At 39.2% G+C, this 19,938-nt stretch overlaps 1 protein-coding gene and 1 pseudogene across 2 annotated transcripts in view; one reads left to right on the plus strand and one right to left on the minus strand.

Moving 5' to 3' along the window:
• LOC110067110 (uncharacterized) overlaps window positions 1–13,105 on the plus strand; it is a 94,773-nt gene extending 81,668 nt beyond the window's left edge. Inside the window, exons 6-7 of one of the 2 annotated variants that reach the window (XM_089295227.1) lie at window positions 9,242–9,359; window positions 10,952–13,105. In XM_089295227.1, coding sequence (XP_089151353.1) covers window positions 9,242–9,333 — 92 coding nt within the window. In that variant the 3' untranslated portion in view covers window positions 9,334–9,359; window positions 10,952–13,105. Of the gene's footprint in view, window positions 1–9,241; window positions 9,540–10,951 lie in introns of those variants that run through there. The other variant, XM_020774402.2, reaches the window with a different exon arrangement.
• On the minus strand, window positions 3,788–4,600 carry LOC149108143 (uncharacterized; annotated as a pseudogene).
• Window positions 13,106–19,938: the final 6,833 nt, after the last annotated feature.

Below are 19,938 nucleotides of genomic sequence, written 5' to 3' on the forward strand. Positions count from 1 at the left end.
AGTGACTGAGTGAGTGAGTGACTGAGTGAGTGAGTGACTGAGTGAGTGAGTGACTGAGTGAGTAACTGAGTGAGTGACTGAGTGACTGAGTGACTGACTGAGTGACTGACTGAGTGACTGAGTGACTGACTGAGTGAGTGAGTGAGTGACTGAGTGACTGAGTGACTGAGTGAGTGAGTGAGGAGGAGTAGTAGTAGTAGTAGTAGTAGTGGTGGTGGTGGTGGTGGTGGTGGTAGTGGTGGTGGTGGTGGTAGTGGTAGTGGTAGTGGTAGTGGTAGTGGTAGTGGTAGTGGTAGTGGTAGTGGTAGTGGTAGTGGTAGTGGTAGTGGTAGTGGTAGTGGTAGTAGTAGATCTTTATTGCGCCTTACTCTCCAAAGGGAGGTATTGGTCTGTTTACAATAAAGGTTTAACATTAACTAGTACAATAAGAAATAACATTCACTTGATTCTTTTATAATTCAAATAAAATTAAATAAAAATTCTAATGCTCATTTCTTTTGTAAGTTGAGAATCTCTTTTCTTTTTTTAAACATTAAGTTGATATATTTACCTATTATTTTTGATGTAACTCTATTGTCAGCTCTAAGTAAGTACTTAGTTCTCTCGTTATCGCTCAGATTTGCGTAAAGTGCATCTTTGTTTGAAATGTGAGAATGGAGCTCAACTCTTATGGTAGCGTACCCCTGGGCAATACATCAAGAAATGCTGTTCGTGTTATACGCAATTTTCTTTGCATACTAAGCATGTTCTTTCCTCTACTGGGATTGATGCTCCTTTATAGTGAGTGAGTGAGTGAGTGAGTGAGTGAGTGAGAGTGAGTGAGAGTGAGTGAGAGTGAGTGAGTGAGTGAGTGAGTGAGTGAGTGAGTGAGTGAGTGAGTGAGTGAGTGAGTGAGTGAGTGAGTGAGTGAGTGAGTGAGTGAGTGACTGAGTGACTGAGTGACTGAGTGAGTGACTGAGTGACTGAGTGAGTGAGCGAGCGATGTATGTATGTCACATCAATCAGATTGGATCTACTATAAACAGCCAATCAAATTTCTTGTTGTAAAGGTAAATGGTATGTGAGAAGATTTGATCCCGATAGAGTTCAGAACGGCCATATTTATTCTTCTATAAAAGAGGAGGAAGTATTCATATATTGGGTTTACTTCGACATTTTTTGTGGGTTAGGCTGAGGATTTTAGTTAAATGAACGAGATGAGTCTTGAGGTTTGAAACAGTTCGTGAGTTAGTAGTATGCAAATGCAACGAGATATTTTTATTTTTAGTTACAAAGGTAATTTGATACTTTTGTTTTTCATAAGGAGTAAATTCAATTAGAGGTCACGACCCGTCGCTTCCAGTTCTTAGGACATGTTTAGAGGGGACAAGACTATAGATTTGAAACAGTTCTAACGTTTACAATAGTAAGTGCGGGTAACGATTGTTTTGTTCTTGTTGCATGCAAATATAACGAGATATTTTTGTTTTTCAGTTACGAAGTGTAATTTGACACTGTTGTTTTTCGCAAGGGAGTAAATTCAATAAGAGCAGACGAATCGTCACCACTCTTTCCCACGAGATGTTTGCTATCTTTAGTAACAAATGGTAACTTAACACTTTTGTTTTTTATATAGGAGTAAATTCAATTAGAGCTGACAAGTTATCGGCTATTGTTTCCAGGATATTAAACAGAAAAGAAGCTTTCATTTCTGAACAGTTTTTACATCTCTGCAGTAGCAGTTTAATAGTTTTATTTGATGACATTCATTTCAGTTTGATATTTTTAAAGGTAAAAAGTATGAAAACTGTTCATGTTCTTTGAAGACTGCACGGCACCAAGTTAAAATGTCAGAGGTTTTTCCTCTTTCTTTCTATTTTCGGTGAAGTTGTGTTGTGTTGGGTTGTGTAAAAAGGTAAACTTACGACTCGTATAAAATGCAAAGTCTCTAAATTAACTTGAGTATTTTGGAGCAAAAATTCCTCTTGGGGGTTGGAGGGGTTATGTGATCGGTGAGTGAGGGAGTTATGCATGTGCGCGTGTCACACCAATCACAGTGCGGGTTGTATCAAAGAACGAATCAAATTGCCTGTTAGAAAATAAGATGGTATCTACATTAATCTGGAGACGTGTCAGATTACTGTAGTTTGTTCAGTCAAACATTTTATGGCTTACTATTTAGCTATCTTACCATGACTGACGTAACCATCGCAACCAAAAAAACTTGTCAAATTAACCAAATCATTAGTGTACCATGAATGCTCCAATTTGCGACACTTCACACCAAAAATACCTCTTGCACTCCCTTCGTGCCTATGTTTTTTTTATTCTGTACTGACTTATATTCATCTTCACTCGGCCATGAAAGCAATGGTGGCAAATTTCCTTATATTTCTTGGTCTAATTTATTATTGCCATCAGATTCCCACTTCCCTTTTGACGTTATTAAATTGGTTTGAAAAATAAACTAACGGTAGTTTAACAAATTAAAGCAGAGGCAAACATTGATCCAGAAAATTACTATAATTTTGGTATGAAAGATAGCAAAGTATAACTTACTAAATTAATATTGCATCTTTTCTATTGTAAAGACAGTGCAACTACTAAATAAATAGATTGACCACAAAAATAAAACACTGTCATGACTTTAGCAACACGGGTCAGTGAGGATATTGCCAGTTTTGCTTTTGCCACCAACCACTCTGCTTAAAAACTACATGGAAAATAATGACAAAAGCAATAACAAAACCAGTATTTAAATAAAGTCTACGAGTCCTCAGCTTCTACGTTCGCTATGAATGATCAACTGAAAGGTTTGAAGTGTAAATGGAGGAGCGCTTAGCAAATGATCAAGGGCTAGGTTTATTGGCTCAGTTGAGCTGCGGACAGAAATGTATGAACGCAGGCTGAGCTTGTTGCTAGCAGAAAAAGATCATATGAAAATTTCCTACTTTGAAAAAAAAACCTTTTGAAAGTGCTTCTTTGTTTACAATTTTTTATGATTCCAACGTGATTGAAGGAAGTTTTGCGCGGACTAAAATGTCCTTGAGTGATTTTTCCTTCTTGTAAGATACAATCGGTGGCTGGTTAAAGATATGTGCAAGTTTAGGCTGCCGTTGAATGATATGCCAGTGTTTCATGAGAATGTTTTTAAGATTCGGTGTGGCCGGATTATAAGTGGTAAAAAACGGTAAAATTTCTTTCGCCTTCTTTGTTTTGTTACGAAGAGCTTCTATTCTGTTTGAGAACTGAACTTCAGTCAAGATTTTATGAACGAGCGCCGTGGGATAGCCTCTGTTACAGAGTCTTTGCTCAAAATCTTGTTTGCATTTATTAAAATTCTCTTTGACTGAGTTGGTTCTTAAAAGACGTAATGCTTCTCCTTTGATAAAACCCTTTTTAGTATTGCACGGGTGGCAGGATAAGAAGGGTGTATACTGAAAACTTTCAGTGGGTTTGAAGTGGGTTTGTGAATCGAGAATTTTGAGAGTTGAAAGGCGAGGTCCTTGGAGCACCTCTGTGTCGAGAAAAACAGCGCGTTCGGATGACATTTCACAAGTAAATCATAGGGTGGAACGAGTTAGCGAAGTTAACAAAAATGGAGACTTCTTCCATTGGAATGTTCCACAAAGAAAATATGTCATCGATAAACCTCTTCCAAACAAAGGGTTTCAGTGGGCTAGCCGCTAGCAGTCGTTTTTCAAGGTCTGCCAGGAAAATAACGGAGAAAGCGACCGCCATTTTAGTTCCCATCGCAATGCCGTGAGTTTGTGCGAAGTGTTTGTCATTAAACTTGAAGGAGTTTTCTTCAAGCATGAGCCACATTAAATTCCCGTAAATCGCTTGTCGGGATAGGTAATTTCTGCTCATAGTGATCTTCGTAATAGCGGCAAACAATGTCAATTCCTTCTTCTTGAGGAATGTTGGTGTATAGAGAACTAACGTCAAGGGTAGCTGGTATCACATTGTCTGGAATTTGCGTGTTTTCAATAAAATTGATGAAGTCGGTAGTGTCTTTTATATAGGACTCTTGTTTTATTGCAATAGGTTGTAGTAGTGAGTCTACAAAACTAGAAATACGCTCTGTTGGACCACTGCTTCCAGAAACGATTGGTTTGCCGACTGGTGTTTTCTTATGAATTTTAGTCAGCGTGTCAAATTCTGGTATACGTGGTTGTTTAAGACCGATTGTTAACTATTTGTGGGTCATTAGGTCGATGTGTCCCGAACGGTGTAGTTTATTAACCATTTCTTTTACTTTTCGGGCGGTGTCTTGCACAATGGGAGATGGAAGAGGCTTGTAAAACTTATCATTAGATAATTGTTGTAAGCCTTCATCTATTTTTTGTGCAGTATCGAGGATGACCGTTGTTGTTCCTTTATCAGCTTTTTTAAGGTTAATTTTGTTGTTGTGTTTTAGTGCGCTGATAGCATTTCTTTCGTCCGCTGAAATGTTATCAATTTGAGGGCGGAAAACTGCTGAAGCAAGTTCGAGTTTGGTTTCTTCCAAGTAATTTTCTAGAGCAACCGAGTTTTGAACGGGTGGTTGCCAGGTTGACTTGACTTGGAAGGGATGGGCAGAAGTTTTCCACTTATATGCGAACATGTATTTTAAGCGCATTGTTCTAGCAAAAATATCGAAATCCTTTAACAAGGATTTGTTTGAGCTAGGAACTGGAGGGGTTGGTATAAATTTAAGGCCTCTCGAAAGAAGTTTAACCTCGTCGTTTGAAAGAGCTTGGTTTGAAAGATTCTTAATGTATCTTTTGTTTTGCGCTCTAGTGTTATGGGTTAAGAGTTTATTGAGACTGTTTCGTCTGAGGGAGCGTTTTTTGTGACTCGTTGGAACGTATCGTTTGGGGTGAGTAGATTTAGAGTCAAAGAAAGACACACCAGTGTAAGGTTCAACTCTGTCTTTATTTACATTCATTGATTCGCTTAGTTGACAAAACATTTTCTGTAGCTCGGATAACTGAGCCTGCATGGAAGCGAAATTACAAGTTTGTTGAACATTGTGCGTTTTGTGAATTCTGGAGAACTGGATGGTCTAAATAGTATGTGGGAGACTCCCAGAATATTTGCAGGGATGTATAACTATCTCTTGGCAGGTATTCATTAGACACTAACACTACTAACATGATTGAGTTTGGAAAATAAATGTATTTTTTAAAGTTATGATATTTTGAAATATTCCCCTTTACAACAAGAAAGTTGATTGGCTGTTTATAGTAGATCCAATCTGATTGGTGTGACATACATACATCTCTCACTTACTCACTCACTCTCTCACTCACTCATCCATTGACCCGTCCATAACATACCCGACGCGCCGACTAAGAGGTATCTTTTCTTTACAAAAAAATAACTCAAAAAAAGCGTGCCTCTGACTGAACTCGAGAACGGAGTTTATCACACTGGCAATGCTAGAACGCATGCGTCTTACATGTTATGTTCTACCACAAGGGAAAGCACTCAACTTTCGTGGGTAGTCCCGTATGAATTGTGTCTTTCACCTAACATATAGTCGACTTTGACCCTAACTAATTTGCACATGCGTTTGGAGCAAATTGCTTTTGTTCTTAAGAGAATGGCACCACAAGGATAGCATAAGATTTGCAAAACCATATATATTTTTGTCATGTTATCAAAGAAAGCAACGTAATATGACATGTTTTTGCGAAATGCGCTCAGGTACCTACCCCACCCAGCTCCCCTTCCTACAAGGCTAATTGATTAATTGAAAGTAATTAATTAAACAAACATTAAAGTTTGCACCTTATTGTGTTAGGGCCTTATTACATTAGTGCCTTAGCGAACAGCAACCCCCTAAACCATCCCAATAGTGCACTCTGCACTAAAAAGGGCGTGGGCGGGATGTTTTCTGCCTCCCAGCCTTCAGGTAGTTATAGCTGGGTGTGCGAGTGTCAGAGTTTCTCTACATCTGCCGGCCTGGCTTCTGTGCTTCGGCCATATCGTTTAGATGTTTTGATAAGTCATTCCCAAACAGCTTTGTAGAGGGCTTAATGTCCTCTTTGCATAACCTTGTGTAAGGGGGGTTGAGGTCGGGCTTAATCAGCTCTCGTCGTTTCATATTAAGTTTATGATTGGCATTGGCCACAAAGGCAATGCTTCTCTGAGTCAGAGCAAGCCGATTTCTTCGCCACGTGAGAGTCGCTCGGGTCGAGCACAGTATTTAAAGTGGCAGAAAAATTTAGTTGTGTGAAGTGTTTGTAATCGAAATAAAACGACACGAAGTCAGCAATCACAGCACAACCGCCATGCTTTAATCAACAACAACGTTTACATGTGGTTCCCGGATGTAGGCTAGTTCCCAGTATACCACATTGTGCATTGCTCGTGTTCGAGTCTTCCTTTTCTGCCTCCTCGTCTGATTCAGGACGAAGGAGAACGTCTTCTTTAAGACTGGTGAGCGTCGCCGTCTACGTTTCTGAAGCTTTGATCAATTGTACCAAAGTGTTGTTAAGACCTTTGAGGATCACCGCTATGCTGTTCTGTGAAGATTGATCCACGGCACCGTTCGTGCACTGAACATCGGATTCCAAATCAGGTGTAGTCATTATAGGTGTTTTCAACCAGTGATCTTCCTTCGAACAAACGTGAAAGTAGAAATGGAGGATTTTCTTCGCGTAAATAGTCACCGTGTTAAACCGATTTGCGCGCGAAAAGCACTGGTTATGGGCATGTGTCTAGCGATCTCATGGGAGCCTTGGGGCGGTGATGACGAGATAAAATTTTCCTACTGTGACATGTGAACAGTACATGTTTTAGTACATGTGAACATGTACTAAACCCAGGAAAACCAGAATAGCAGCGTATCGCTAACCACTAACTGTTCACGGCTTCCAGATAAAAACTAGCTGTTACCTGTCGAAAATTATACTGAAATCCAGCTGTAAACATGTACCTGCAGACGGCGTAGTGCGCGTGCAAAACAATTCCGAGAGGCACAAATGTTTTACTTACTAGGGAGGTGACAGGAAAAAATGTAACGGGTACCGTAAAAGTATTTTTAAAAAATGAATAACTTAAAACGTGTGGTTACCCCTACACGTGATTGGTTTCTGGTTGAGAGGAAAAGCTATCTAGACTGTATTTTAGCTGAAACAGAGGAAGGTTGTCAGAGACGCTGAAAGCGCTGTTGCAAAGATTTTGTCATTAAGGTATCATGGTAGGTGGATTTTTACGAAAAATGCGAAAAATCTTTTTTTGGCTGTTCAAATTGAGAAGACTGAGACAAATATTTTGCAAAAAGAATGGGGGAAAGGGCTCTTACTTTTTAAGTTAAAGCAAAAAAACTATTTTTGAATATTACTAACCCCTTACAGGGCGTTGACACCTAATTAAAATTCACCGCCAGTTGTCACAAGTAACGCGAATTGTGGTGTGATATTTCATTTGTGCACGCGAACTGTTCTTGATCTGGTTGTTTCATCGCAAGTTGGCTTTCGTTCTTGTCAAATTTTCTTTATGTCAGGACGAAAGATTCTTGCCCATTTTCGTCTTCTAAGAGGCGAAAATCTGGAGGAACCCACAGGTTCAGCGTCTAACAACATCTTTGGCTCTGAGCGACCTTGGGTCGCACTGTAACCAAGAAGAATGGTTGAAGGAACTCGAGGACACTAGTCCCGCCAATGAAGCTAAAGGACAAAATACAACAAGTGCTAGTCGCACGAAATTGTTGTAGAACGGACGCGATTCCGAAACTTCCACAACGAAAGAGTCAAGCGCAAATGTAGATGTTGACAATGTAGACCTCGAGATTTCCTCTTTTTCATGCTTTTTGGCTTCACGAGGCATGGTTTCAAAAAATGTCTGGAGAACGAAGGAGCCTAAACTTACGCAACATAATACCAATACCGCCGACGAAATCTTTTAAGTAAAAGATCACGGCAGTTTAACGTGTAGTTTGTCCCTTCTCGGCGACTTCACTGCGACGCGGGTTTCCGCCCCAGAATATTAGTCGTCTGTTTATTTCAAGTTGTCATAACGCATTGTTGTGGTAAACTGACCCATGCCGACATCTGTCAGCGCGGAGGGGATTTTTAACACCTATTCATACAAATCTCATAAAAGGTTTTTCGTGTTTTTCTCGATGAAATAAAACTGCATATAAGGATGAACATTTTTAGTTCGTTTACGCGCGTCTTCCTATGGAATTGGCTGAAAATCGGCAGGTATGTTCTAGGATACCTCCTTCGAAAAACCGTGTCGGGCTTTGTTTAATTTCGCTTCCGTTTCAAAGTTATGGCCTCTTTTGTAGAAGGAAACGTCTGCATTAAAAATATCAAAGTTTAGGAGGGTGTAGAGAAAAAACCAAACCACATCTGGAAAGTCGCAGACACGATTTTTGAGGGTGATGTGTGACAAAACATTTCCGATGTAAATCGCGCCGCTCCGATAATTCACGCGCGGAAGCGAACCAGTTTAAGCGAAGCAGTGTTTCTGGGTATTTCTTTTAATATCACTGCGACAATAACTTTTTAGAAAATTTCAAAGATATGATTGTATTCTATAACTATTAAGCTTTCAGAAAATGTACAGGTTGATGGGGTTTCCTTTCAAAGCGCCAGCGTAAGAACGCGATTTCCAAACACTGTCAATCCACCTACCATGATACCTTAAAAACATACCAAAAATTGTTTTTATGTTACCTTTTACCAAGTAGTTTTAAAATCTTTATGTGTTTCCTTGTAAAGCGAATTCTAAGAGAATTTGTGAAGAAATATCCTTTCCTTCTTTTTTCAAAAAATGCTAATGTCAGCATTTTGCTGAGATTCAAGGCTTATTATCTCGAAAAAATGCGAGGCTACCCCCCCCCCCCCTTTTTGTTTTTCTTTGTGGATACCAATAGCCCTTGCAAAGATCTACTTTTTCTACATGGTCCTAGTCTGACGCAAAACCTTTGTATTTAGTAGGCACTGTCCTTATAGGGACCTTTAGATTGGACTACGAGTACGAGTTTCGAATTTCATACCAGTGACGTTTCCAGAGCTGTCGCAGTACAAGTTGGTTTAGGTGAGGTTTAGGTAGAGAGGGCAGGGTACAGGATGAGATGGGTATGTGACATGATAATGTGAAGTTCGCAAACTACAATGGAATTGAAAAGTCCTCATACTCACACTCAAATCTAAAGTCATCTAATCTCACAGTATAGACATATTGAGAACAGGATGAGGGCTGCTTTTAGATAACTAGCCTTTGTGTATAATTAAAAATTGTATGTGTCCATTCCTCTTCTCAGGCTTTGTTCATATTGATGACATCAAACTACCAGAGAGTCCTATATATGACTTCATTCCAAATCAGAATGAGTGTCAAGTGGAACCAAAATGATTGAGAGTATATCAGACCCTGTGCTGGTAATGTGTTCTTTTTAAGTTTTCTCCTTCGAAAGTTGTTACAATACCCGACGAACCAATGATGCTGTTGTTTGGTGATTTATGAAAGGGATATTTTCTGATTTTGAAAAATATTACGCATTTCCGGGAACAAATGTTTTGATGCAGTGGTGATTAAAGTTTGTGTTTGCTCTATTAAAAGTTTGTGTTTTGTATTTTTCTCCTTATCGACAAAATAAGTACTTGCTGAACTTCCCACCACTACTACTACTACTACTACTACTACTAGTTTCCATCTCAGCAATAAATTGTGAAGATATTAAATAAAGAATACCATGTGGTCAATTTTACGATTTTTTACTGGACTTTAAAGAGTTATTAAGGCGGCTCAAAACAGTTTCCAGCACTTTCCAAGACTTTTGGAAAGAGGTCAATATAACCACTCTTTATCAGTTGATGCTGCAATCGTGGTATCAAACAACTGCCCAGTCATTGGTGAACACGTTGTTATCATTTTCGTGACACAATAGGTTACCATAGCAACGGCATGACCTGCTAAAAACACCCTTAATTATAGCTCTAGGGGTTTATAATTTAAAAACGGCGCAGTGATTGTTTTTTATATTATCAAATTTTGATAAGCAGGATAAGACCCACCTTTTGCAAAGTTTAAATAAATTCTGTACATAGGGTTCAGAGCCACCTTAAATTTTCAAAATTTTAAGGTGGCTCTGGCCCTTTGTCATCATGCACTGCACGCATGTCGCATTGGTTTTGTTGGCCACTGTATTTTCTATGGCATGGTGTAACGCTCTCTCATGGAATACCATGGAATACCCCATGCGCACGAGCCTTAAGGCTCGTGTGTATACCGAGAAAATCAAAGGAGCTCGCACGCGTGGGATATTCCAGGTTATACCACTCGAAAGCGTTGCATAACTAGTAATGTTTGGCTATTTCAGCAGACCTCATGCTTTGTTCTGTTTGTTATTTGAATTTTCGTGTAGCAAGGAGGAGTTTACACGATCGCAGTAAATTTTCTTGTTGTACACTATCTGGCAATGGCAGTCTGGTATGATAAACGACAGACACCAAGTAGTAATGTAGTAGTAGTAGTTATGTTGAAGTCTGAAAAAGTACATGAACTGTTAAATAATCAAGTTGCTGCTATCGTTTCCTTATTCATATTTTAATGATGACAAGTTGTAGTTTAAATATTGCTGCTCATTTTACATACAGAATGAATCTGGCAGCGGCACCGACTAACAGATTCAATTCATTATTAGGGTCTAAGAGGGTACACATGAATCTTGCATTGCATTCGCAATCAAACTTGAGCTGTTATATTGGCTACATCTATCATACATAATCTTTCTTACAGTGAAACTGATTTCACATGTGTTATGACCTGACCTGATAAAACAATCATGCAGTTGTTAAATTGGATTAGCAAAGTTGGCAACAGAATAAGAATGCGCTAATCCTTGACTCGACATGTCAGACGTGCCTATTACTTTTTGTTTATCCGTGAAATGATAATTAGCGTTTTGAGCAAAAAAAAATCGTTCTTCCTTTTTTCACCGGATATTTAACATTATACCATTTATCTCCAGCAATGAGGAAGAAACACATCGCCCTATCTGGAGGAACCCACAGGTTCAGCGTCTAACAACATCTTTGGCTCTGAGCGACCTTGGGTCGCACTGTAACCAAGAAGAATGGTTGAAGGAACTCGAGGACACTAGTCCCGCCAATGAAGCTAAAGGACAAAATACAACAAGTGCTAGTCGCACGAAATTGTTGTAGAACGGACGCGATTCCGAAACTTCCACAACGAAAGAGTCAAGCGCAAATGTAGATGTTGACAATGTAGACCTCGAGATTTCCTCTTTTTCATGCTTTTTGGCTTCACGAGGCATGGTTTCAAAAAATGTCTGGAGAACGAAGGAGCCTAAACTTACGCAACATAATACCAATACCGCCGACGAAATCTTTTAAGTAAAAGATCACGGCAGTTTAACGTGTAGTTTGTCCCTTCTCGGCGACTTCACTGCGACGCGGGTTTCCGCCCCAGAATATTAGTCGTCTGTTTATTTCAAGTTGTCATAACGCATTGTTGTGGTAAACTGACCCATGCCGACATCTGTCAGCGCGGAGGGGATTTTTAACACCTATTCATACAAATCTCATAAAAGGTTTTTCGTGTTTTTCTCGATGAAATAAAACTGCATATAAGGATGAACATTTTTAGTTCGTTTACGCGCGTCTTCCTATGGAATTGGCTGAAAATCGGCAGGTATGTTCTAGGATACCTCCTTCGAAAAACCGTGTCGGGCTTTGTTTAATTTCGCTTCCGTTTCAAAGTTATGGCCTCTTTTGTAGAAGGAAACGTCTGCATTAAAAATATCAAAGTTTAGGAGGGTGTAGAGAAAAAACCAAACCACATCTGGAAAGTCGCAGACACGATTTTTGAGGGTGATGTGTGACAAAACATTTCCGATGTAAATCGCGCCGCTCCGATAATTCACGCGCGAAACACATCGCTCTATTTTTCGAGAAAACAAGAGTGTCGTGTTGTATACCTTTAGAAGGAAAACAAAAGTATTCAGTCAAAGTTGGCGTGAAAAGTAAAATTGTCTTGCCAGCAATGATCGTAGTTTTTTTCGGTTTTAATAGTCCACGTAACCACTTCAAATTAACGATATCGATATCATTTAAACGAGAAGACATTACAGAAGATTAACAGTGTTACCTAACTTGTGAGACTTGAAACAACCAGACACATGATAAATTGTATAAATTTTATGACACCCTTCCCAACGCCTGAGAGTTTTTCTGGGTGACAAAAAGTCAGTTACACAAAAGGTTTTGTCACTTTGTGAGAGACGTAAGTTAACATTTTTGAACCGCGCAAGGAATCTGTTTCAAAACGAAAGAACCACTGTGTGGCCTCAAAGTCTAATTTAATTAATTTGCGATTTACCTTGACGCCATGGAGTCTTCAGGAATATTTGTGTGAGAATATTTGTGTTGGATTTCCCACACTTTGTCAACGCTAGTGATATTTATTTATTCATTCATTCATTCATTTATTTACTTACTTACTTATTTATTTATTTATTTAGTTGTCCGCGAGAGCAAAGCGCTTGTCACGTGGTTTCTACTTGGCGCGTAGACTGGGTTCCACTAGCAAAAGGTTGGGTGTTTTTGTGTGGCGGCCATTAGTGTGATTACTCTTACCGGGTGTTATTTTTTGGCGAATTTGACTTGTTTTTGAGATTCGAAGGGAGTCTTAGGCCTTATGTCTTAGTGTTTTTCAGACACTCGCTGCCGTATTTATTTTTGACGCGCCATTTATTATAAGGTGGGTCAACATTCGCTTTCTGTGTATGCGCGAAATAGCCCTGTTCACGGTTAATTTTTCTCATTTGCATTACAATGTAATCCAACGTGGATGCGAGGCAATTTCGGGCTAAAACTACAAAATAGCCCGAAATTGCCTCACATACATGCTAGATTTTATTGTAAATGCAAATGAGCAAAGGTAACCGCGAAAAGGGCTATTCTTGGATGAATAAGGAACAATCAATCAATCATACCACAGGTGGTCCAGACGTTGAATACGATTAATACGTGACATTATGCTGTTGGGGATTGCGTTACAATTTTAGCTGTTTATAAGACAATGTATGAGAATGCTTCGAAAATTACTCTAAATGCTACGTGTAGAAAATAATTTGAATAAAATGGCTTACCTTGTGTTTGCATTGCGTTATTTTGATGTCTCTGGGTTCCTGGAGGTGGTTTAGAGCCATTTAGGCGAGTTTTACTTTCTGGCGGTTTGCTTCCCCTGTTAAAAGAGAAACGATCGTTTCTCTTTAGGGGAAGCAAACCGCCAGAAAGTAAAACTCGCCTAAATGGCTCTAAACCACCTCCAGGAACCCAGAGACATCAAAATAACGCAATGCAAACACAAGGTCAGCCATTTTATTCAAATTATTTTCTACACGTAGCATTTAGAGTAATTTTCGAAGCATTCTCATACATTGTCTTATAAACAGCTAAAATTGTAACGCAATCGCCAACAGCATAATGTCACGTATTAATCGTATTCAACGTCTGGGCCGCCTGTGATCATACAACAATCATACAAAGTTCCAGTTCCCGGACAGAACTTTCTGCAATTACGTATTTGGAACCAGCGTGTTCCCTACTGACTTGCAAGTAGAATCAAAAACAATTCGGCTCATGCAAGTCAATTTTGACACAGGGAGCAGGCACAGTGTCGAATATGTAAAGCCGGCGAGTGTGTATATATTTTTTAATTACTAGATAAATGAAAAATAGTTTCAGGCGAGAGAAAATCTTCGTTTGAATGAAAATTATTTTACGTGGACATCCAGGAACACTGAAAGTTTTTTGATAACTTAGTAGATTTACTAGTCGAATTCTTTTTAATAATACTAATACATTTCATTTTAGCGGAGCCCAAGTGTATTTCTGCCAGAAAATTTGACTTTCCACGGGGATTCTAATAGTTGGATTTGTTCATTAAAAATTCTGGCGAGGGCTTCGATCGTTTTTGCTGTAGAAATATATACGGCTTCTTTTTGCGTATAGTTTCTACAGCTTTGATACATTGATGTCGAGTTTGATTTTATACAGTGCAAAAATATTGAAATTTTGAGAAATAAACAGGGCGTTTTCGTGCCGAACACGGCTATATTTAGACGCGGAAAGAAATTTGATCGGGGAAGATTTTGATCACTTGCTAGGTAACCACTGCACGTAACGTAATCAACAAAACAACGCTATAATTTGTTATTTTTGGCAAGCTTTGTCCAAACACTTGATTATACCCATGTGCCTAAAACTTACTCCTTGTTTACAAATCGTTTAAATCAAAAATTTAGTCGCTGGATGGTTTGCCGGCTATCTCTTGCCCGAGAGTAAAATGTACTTGTCCCAGACGAGCGGACGGGGGTTTCTTTGAGCCCTCAACTTGCTATCAAACTTTCTGGAATATAAGTTCAAATTTTCAAATTTTCAGATTTCAGTTTATGTGTAATATATGTGGCAAAACACTAGTACAAACGCCAGAATATATCACTTCCTACGCGTTACTCTGCATGACTTGTGACGAGACAAAAGCGGTAACGCAGACAAGGAAACCAGGTCACGTGACATGTCGTAGAAAGCTCATCCTAACTAATCCTGCTCTAATCCTAGCTCGAATCCTGGCTCGAATCCTGGCTCGAATCCTCGCTCGGATCCTGGCTCGAAGTTTAGGTATCCTCGATCCAGAATCACAACCAAAAACTAAACCGTCTTGTGTGCACTCGCTTTTCGATGATGTCTGTAACTGACTCCAGGCGCGATTACCACAAGTTGAGAATTACAAATTGAAGGACGTCGAAGCACTGAAGAAGAGCACTAGACTTCGTGTTGATTCCAACGATTATCTTTATTACAATGATCCAATGCTCAAAACCGTTAAGCGACACGAAATGACAAAGCCGAACAATAATTGGATATGATAAACACACGAACGCAGGAAAAGGCAAAAACGACTAACGCTGTGTCTCTATGTCCGGCAGCCGGACAGGTTTTTCAAAATACTCCGTGTCCGGCGGTCAAAACTATTTTTTAAAAATTCCAGTTAATAATGTCAAATCCTTGTTTATATGGCTGAATACTAATTTTGGTGAGCCCGGCACCTGGTATATCGGGATTTATAACGTAGACTATTATAAAATAACCGCCAGTCGAAACGTTTGAATAGCACTCTGGTTAGCCTAAAAAGCACTCCGGTTAGCCTAAATAGCTCTGCGGTTAGCCTGTTTATGGTTAGTTTTCAATAATGCTAAGGGCAACTCTTTAAATACTTAAAAATTCCGAAATTTGCCGGCTGGTTGCGGTGGCGCAGTGGTCATCAGTATCGCTTACCAGGCTAGCGACCTGGGTCCGATTCCTCTTGGGGTCTCCTGTCATATCGTTCATTTTACGTTGTTTAACTTTTGCAAAAAAAAATTTTAAGTCTCACTGCCGGATACGGAGAATTTTAAGAAAACTGTCCGGCTGTCGGACATGTAGCCACAGCGAACAACTAAATTACAAATAAACCGACGACATGAAACTAAGAAAGGTAAAAACATGCTTACCGATTGTCCTCTCTGTACGACTGAGTAGTTATAAACGCAGGATCCAAAAAACTTCGCAAAAAACGCAACAAGACGATCCGTTAGATCTTATCACTGCGCTTTTAAAATTTAACTGTTTGCTTAGCACAACAGTCGCAACGCAGTGCACATTCCAAAGTAGTCCTTGATGATTCTTTTCTCACTGTAGACATCACATCACTTGATCAACACAAACTCTATTATTGCACCATCAGTCGTAGCCGTTGTGAAATCTCCGATGACGTAATGGTCTCAATGTGGAACTTTCTTCGGGATATGTATGGACATGAACGATATGAACGATACGATAATAACACTATAAACAACAGCTTTCTTTCTTAAAAGTCATGATTAAATTTAATTGGTGTTTTTCACGAGTAAAGGGCTAGCAAAGTAGTCACACGAGTCACATAATTCAAGCCTTCCGTTATCCACGACTACCTTTAGTACGGTGGGTATTTCCCTACCAATGACGTAATCCTTACATGTTCTGACATGATCTTTTCTTGGCTTGCAAATATTTAATTTCCCTTCTGATCACCGAACTCGCTGCGATGACACAGCCAAAGAATTTACTTCATTTGCCTAAAACCATAAGAAATACTCGCAAAATTGCAAATAAATTGATGACCGTCGCTTCTGCCGAAATAAACTTGCAAAGTAAACTCGATGTTATTCGTCACGTAGCGAAAGTGAAAGCTGCAACGTCAGCGCATTCCATGGCTGACGTAATACCTTTCTTAGCGTATTTATTATTTCCCTTCGAATCCAACGCTTCGATAAAACCAAAAAATATATTTTACCCAAAGTAAAGAAAACAATATTCGTAACATTGTCCTTGTATTAATGTTTCAACAGCTTTTGGTGAGTAAACATCACAGGTTGCGTCATTCAAAATTTGGCCGAGTGGAAGTTTGGGTCTGGTCACCGACAAAAAAAAAAAACAAGAAGATCTGTTAGATCTTATAACCGCGCTTTTAAAATTTAACTGTTTGCTTAGCACTACAGTCGCAACGCAGTACACGTTCCAAAGCAGTCCTGGATGATTCTTTTGATACTGTAGACATCACATCACTTGATCAACACAAACTCTTTTATTGCACCATCAGTCGTAGCCGTTGTGAAATCTCCGATGACGTAATGGTCTTAATCTGGAACTTTCTTCGGGATATGTATGGGCATGAACGATATGAACGATACGACAATAACACTATAAACAACAGCTTTCTTTCTTAAAAGTCACGATTGAATTAAATTGGTTTTTCCCTTGAGTTAAGGGCTAGCAAAGAAGTCACACAAGTCACATAATTCAAGAATTGCGTTATCCACGGCTATCTTTAGTACGGTGGTTATTTCCCTACCAATGACGTAATCCTTGCACGTTCTGACGAGTTCTTTGCTTGCCTTGCAAATATTTAATTTTCCTTCCGACCTATGAACTCGCTGCAATGAAACAGCCAAAGAATTTACTTCATTTGCCTAAAACCACAAGAAATTCTCGCAAAATTACATATAAACAGGAGCCATAATCGGGGACGGAGACCGTAAGCGCGCCATTTCTAGTATTGGGGTTGTCCCCATGATATGGAACAATAATTCTATTTTTAGAACAAATTGCGCCATCGCCTGCGGCACACGCGCGTACATGCTGCGAGGATTTTTGCGGATGTCGCGCGGGGGAAATGGCGTCCGAAATTCCCGAAATTTTTCATGTTTTTGCCCACAACTCAACGCGTTTACGTCTGTTGGAATTTTGCTTAAGTATTTTCGTCGTGAGCTGCTCCAGTTTGAGTCAAGTAAGACTGTCGAATTTAGGTATGTTCCGCTGTAAGCTTACATATATCGCTCACCAAGTTGTGTTCCGACGGATGCTTCTTTTACATGAGCTGTACATTACTCCACTTTAAATTTCACATATGCTGAAGATTAACAGCTTTTCCATTACACAGCAAAAAACTAGCTGGATATATTTAGATATAGCAGAGCTTCAGGACTTCATAGTTTCCTAGCTCCTATTGCTACACGCTTGCGAGGAATTTGTCAGCCTATCGCGACCGAAAGTAAAACAAAATAATTGCTAGTTTGAGTTTCGCTTGAATTGTAAGCAACGCTTGATGTTTCATCAAGGCCCAATAACTTTACGTCCGTAGATACTGCTCAGTTTTATTCGTGTAAAGATCCAGTAAATTCTCTGTTGTCGATGAATGAGAGCGCCCGCCGATGCGTGTTTTGTACAGTCAGTAAACATGACAAATTGTACTTCCACCGCACTTTCGTGTGAAAGCGTACATCGAACTCAAACAATAACTCTATAGTTTTTAAATATGTTTAAGATTGATAAATGTTTGAGAACATATTAAAAGCTAAACTGAAAATATGTGAATAAAGCAGAAATAATCAGCAAAGTTACGATGACGCTTTCTTTAATCAACTTGGAATAACGATTTCGATTTTGTTGATCGAGTTATCAAAACTCCTTGTCTATTTTTGTTTTCGCAGTTAAAATTTCACTATGCTTATGTTGAAGAAAGACACATGATGTTAGTAGCCTTTTTTGCGTTCGTGAAATTTGTTTCAGCAGCTCAGCACAAAAGATAACGAAAGAAATCTTTGTCAAGATTTGTTGACAATTGAAAACACCGACTCGGACTTGAAAGTGCACGAACTGCACTATGCAAATGAGCTAATTGTACGCGTCAGACTTTCCTTTCAAAAACTTTTGCAAACTCACCAAACAAGCAGAAACAATAAGAAACCGTCAAAACAGGTTTTGGTTATGATGAATCATTATCTGAGAAACTCACAAATTAACTCGATACCAGAGTAGAGAGTTTTCTTGGTATATTCTTAAGTCAGAACAAACGCAAAAACATACGCGTAAGCTTACAACTAGCGTGAGCAGATCTTATTATTCATTCCCAGCGCGAGATTGAAGTCTTGTTTTCGACCCTGAAAAACCCACCTTTTCCGTTAGCTCAGAGCATAAAACTGCATATAAGCGCCCTGGTTCGTATTCCCTGCCTTATTCCCTGCCATCGCTGTGAAAAATACGCAAGAGAATCTCTCAACTCTCACCATTTGATCACGCAACGTGACAACATCCACGCGAGAGCCCCCGACATGTGCGTGAATCCGCGCGGATATATGACGTCAGGATGGCGCAATTTGTTCTAAAAATAGAAAAATTGTCCCATATCATAGGTACGCGCGAATCCCGAGACTTACGGTCTCCGTCCCCGATTATGGCTCCTGATATAAATTAATGAATGTCGCTTCTGGCGAAATAAACTTGCAAAGTAAACACGATCTTATTTGTCATGTAGCGAAAGTGAAAACTGCAACGTCAACGCATTCCACGGCTGACTTAATACCTTTTTTTTAGCGTATTTCTTATCCCCTTTAAATCCAACGCTTTTATAAATCGAAAAGAAAATATATTTTACCCACAAAAAAGAAAACAATATCCGTAAAATTGTCCGTGTATTTATGTTTTAGCAGCTTCTGGCGGAAAAACATCACACGTTACGTGACTCAAAATTTGGCCGAGCGGAGGTCTGCGTCTGGTCACCGACAAAAAAAAATAATAACAAGAAGATCTGTTAGATCTTATAACCGCGCTTTAAAAATTTAACTGTTTTCTTAGCACTACAGTCGCAACGCAGTGCTGTAGACATCACAGCACTTGATCAACGCAAACTGTATTATTGCACCATCAGTCGTAACCGGTGTGAAATCTCCGATGACGTAATAGTCTTAATCTGGAACTTTCTTCAGGATATGTATAGGCATGAAGATACGAACGCTATTAACAAGAGCTTTCTTTCTTGAAAGTGACGATTAAATTAAATTGTTTTTTCCCTTGAGTAAAGGGCTAGCAAAGAAGTCACACAAGTCACATAATTCAAGAATTGCGTTATCCACGGCTATCTTTAGTACGGTGGTTATTTCCCCACCAATGACGTAATCCTTGCACGTTCTGACGAGTTCTTTGCTTGCCTTGCAAATATTTAATTTTCCTTCCGACCTATGAACTCGCTGCGATGAAACACCCAAAGAATTTACTTCATTTGCCTAAAACCACAAGAAATTCTCGCAAAATTATAAATAAATTAATGAATGTCGCTTCTGGCGAAATAAACTTGCAAAGTAAACACGATCTTATTTGTCATGTAGCGAAACTGAAAACTGCGCCGTCAAAGCATTCCATGGCTGACGTAATACCTTTTTTTTAGCGTAATTATTATTCCCTTTAAATCCAACGCTTTGATAAAACGAAAAGAAAATACATTTTACCCACAAAAAAGAAAACAATATCCGTAAAATTGTCCGTATATTTATGTTTTAACAGCTTCTGGCGGAAAAACATCACACGTTGCGTGACTCAAAATTTGGCCGAGCGGAGGTCTGCGTCTGGTCACCGA

This window comes from Orbicella faveolata, unplaced genomic scaffold (genome assembly GCF_042242905.1).
Source record: "Orbicella faveolata isolate gen_17 unplaced genomic scaffold, um_ofav_v1 contig_26, whole genome shotgun sequence".
NCBI classification, from domain to species: Eukaryota; Metazoa; Cnidaria; class Anthozoa; order Scleractinia; family Merulinidae; genus Orbicella; species Orbicella faveolata.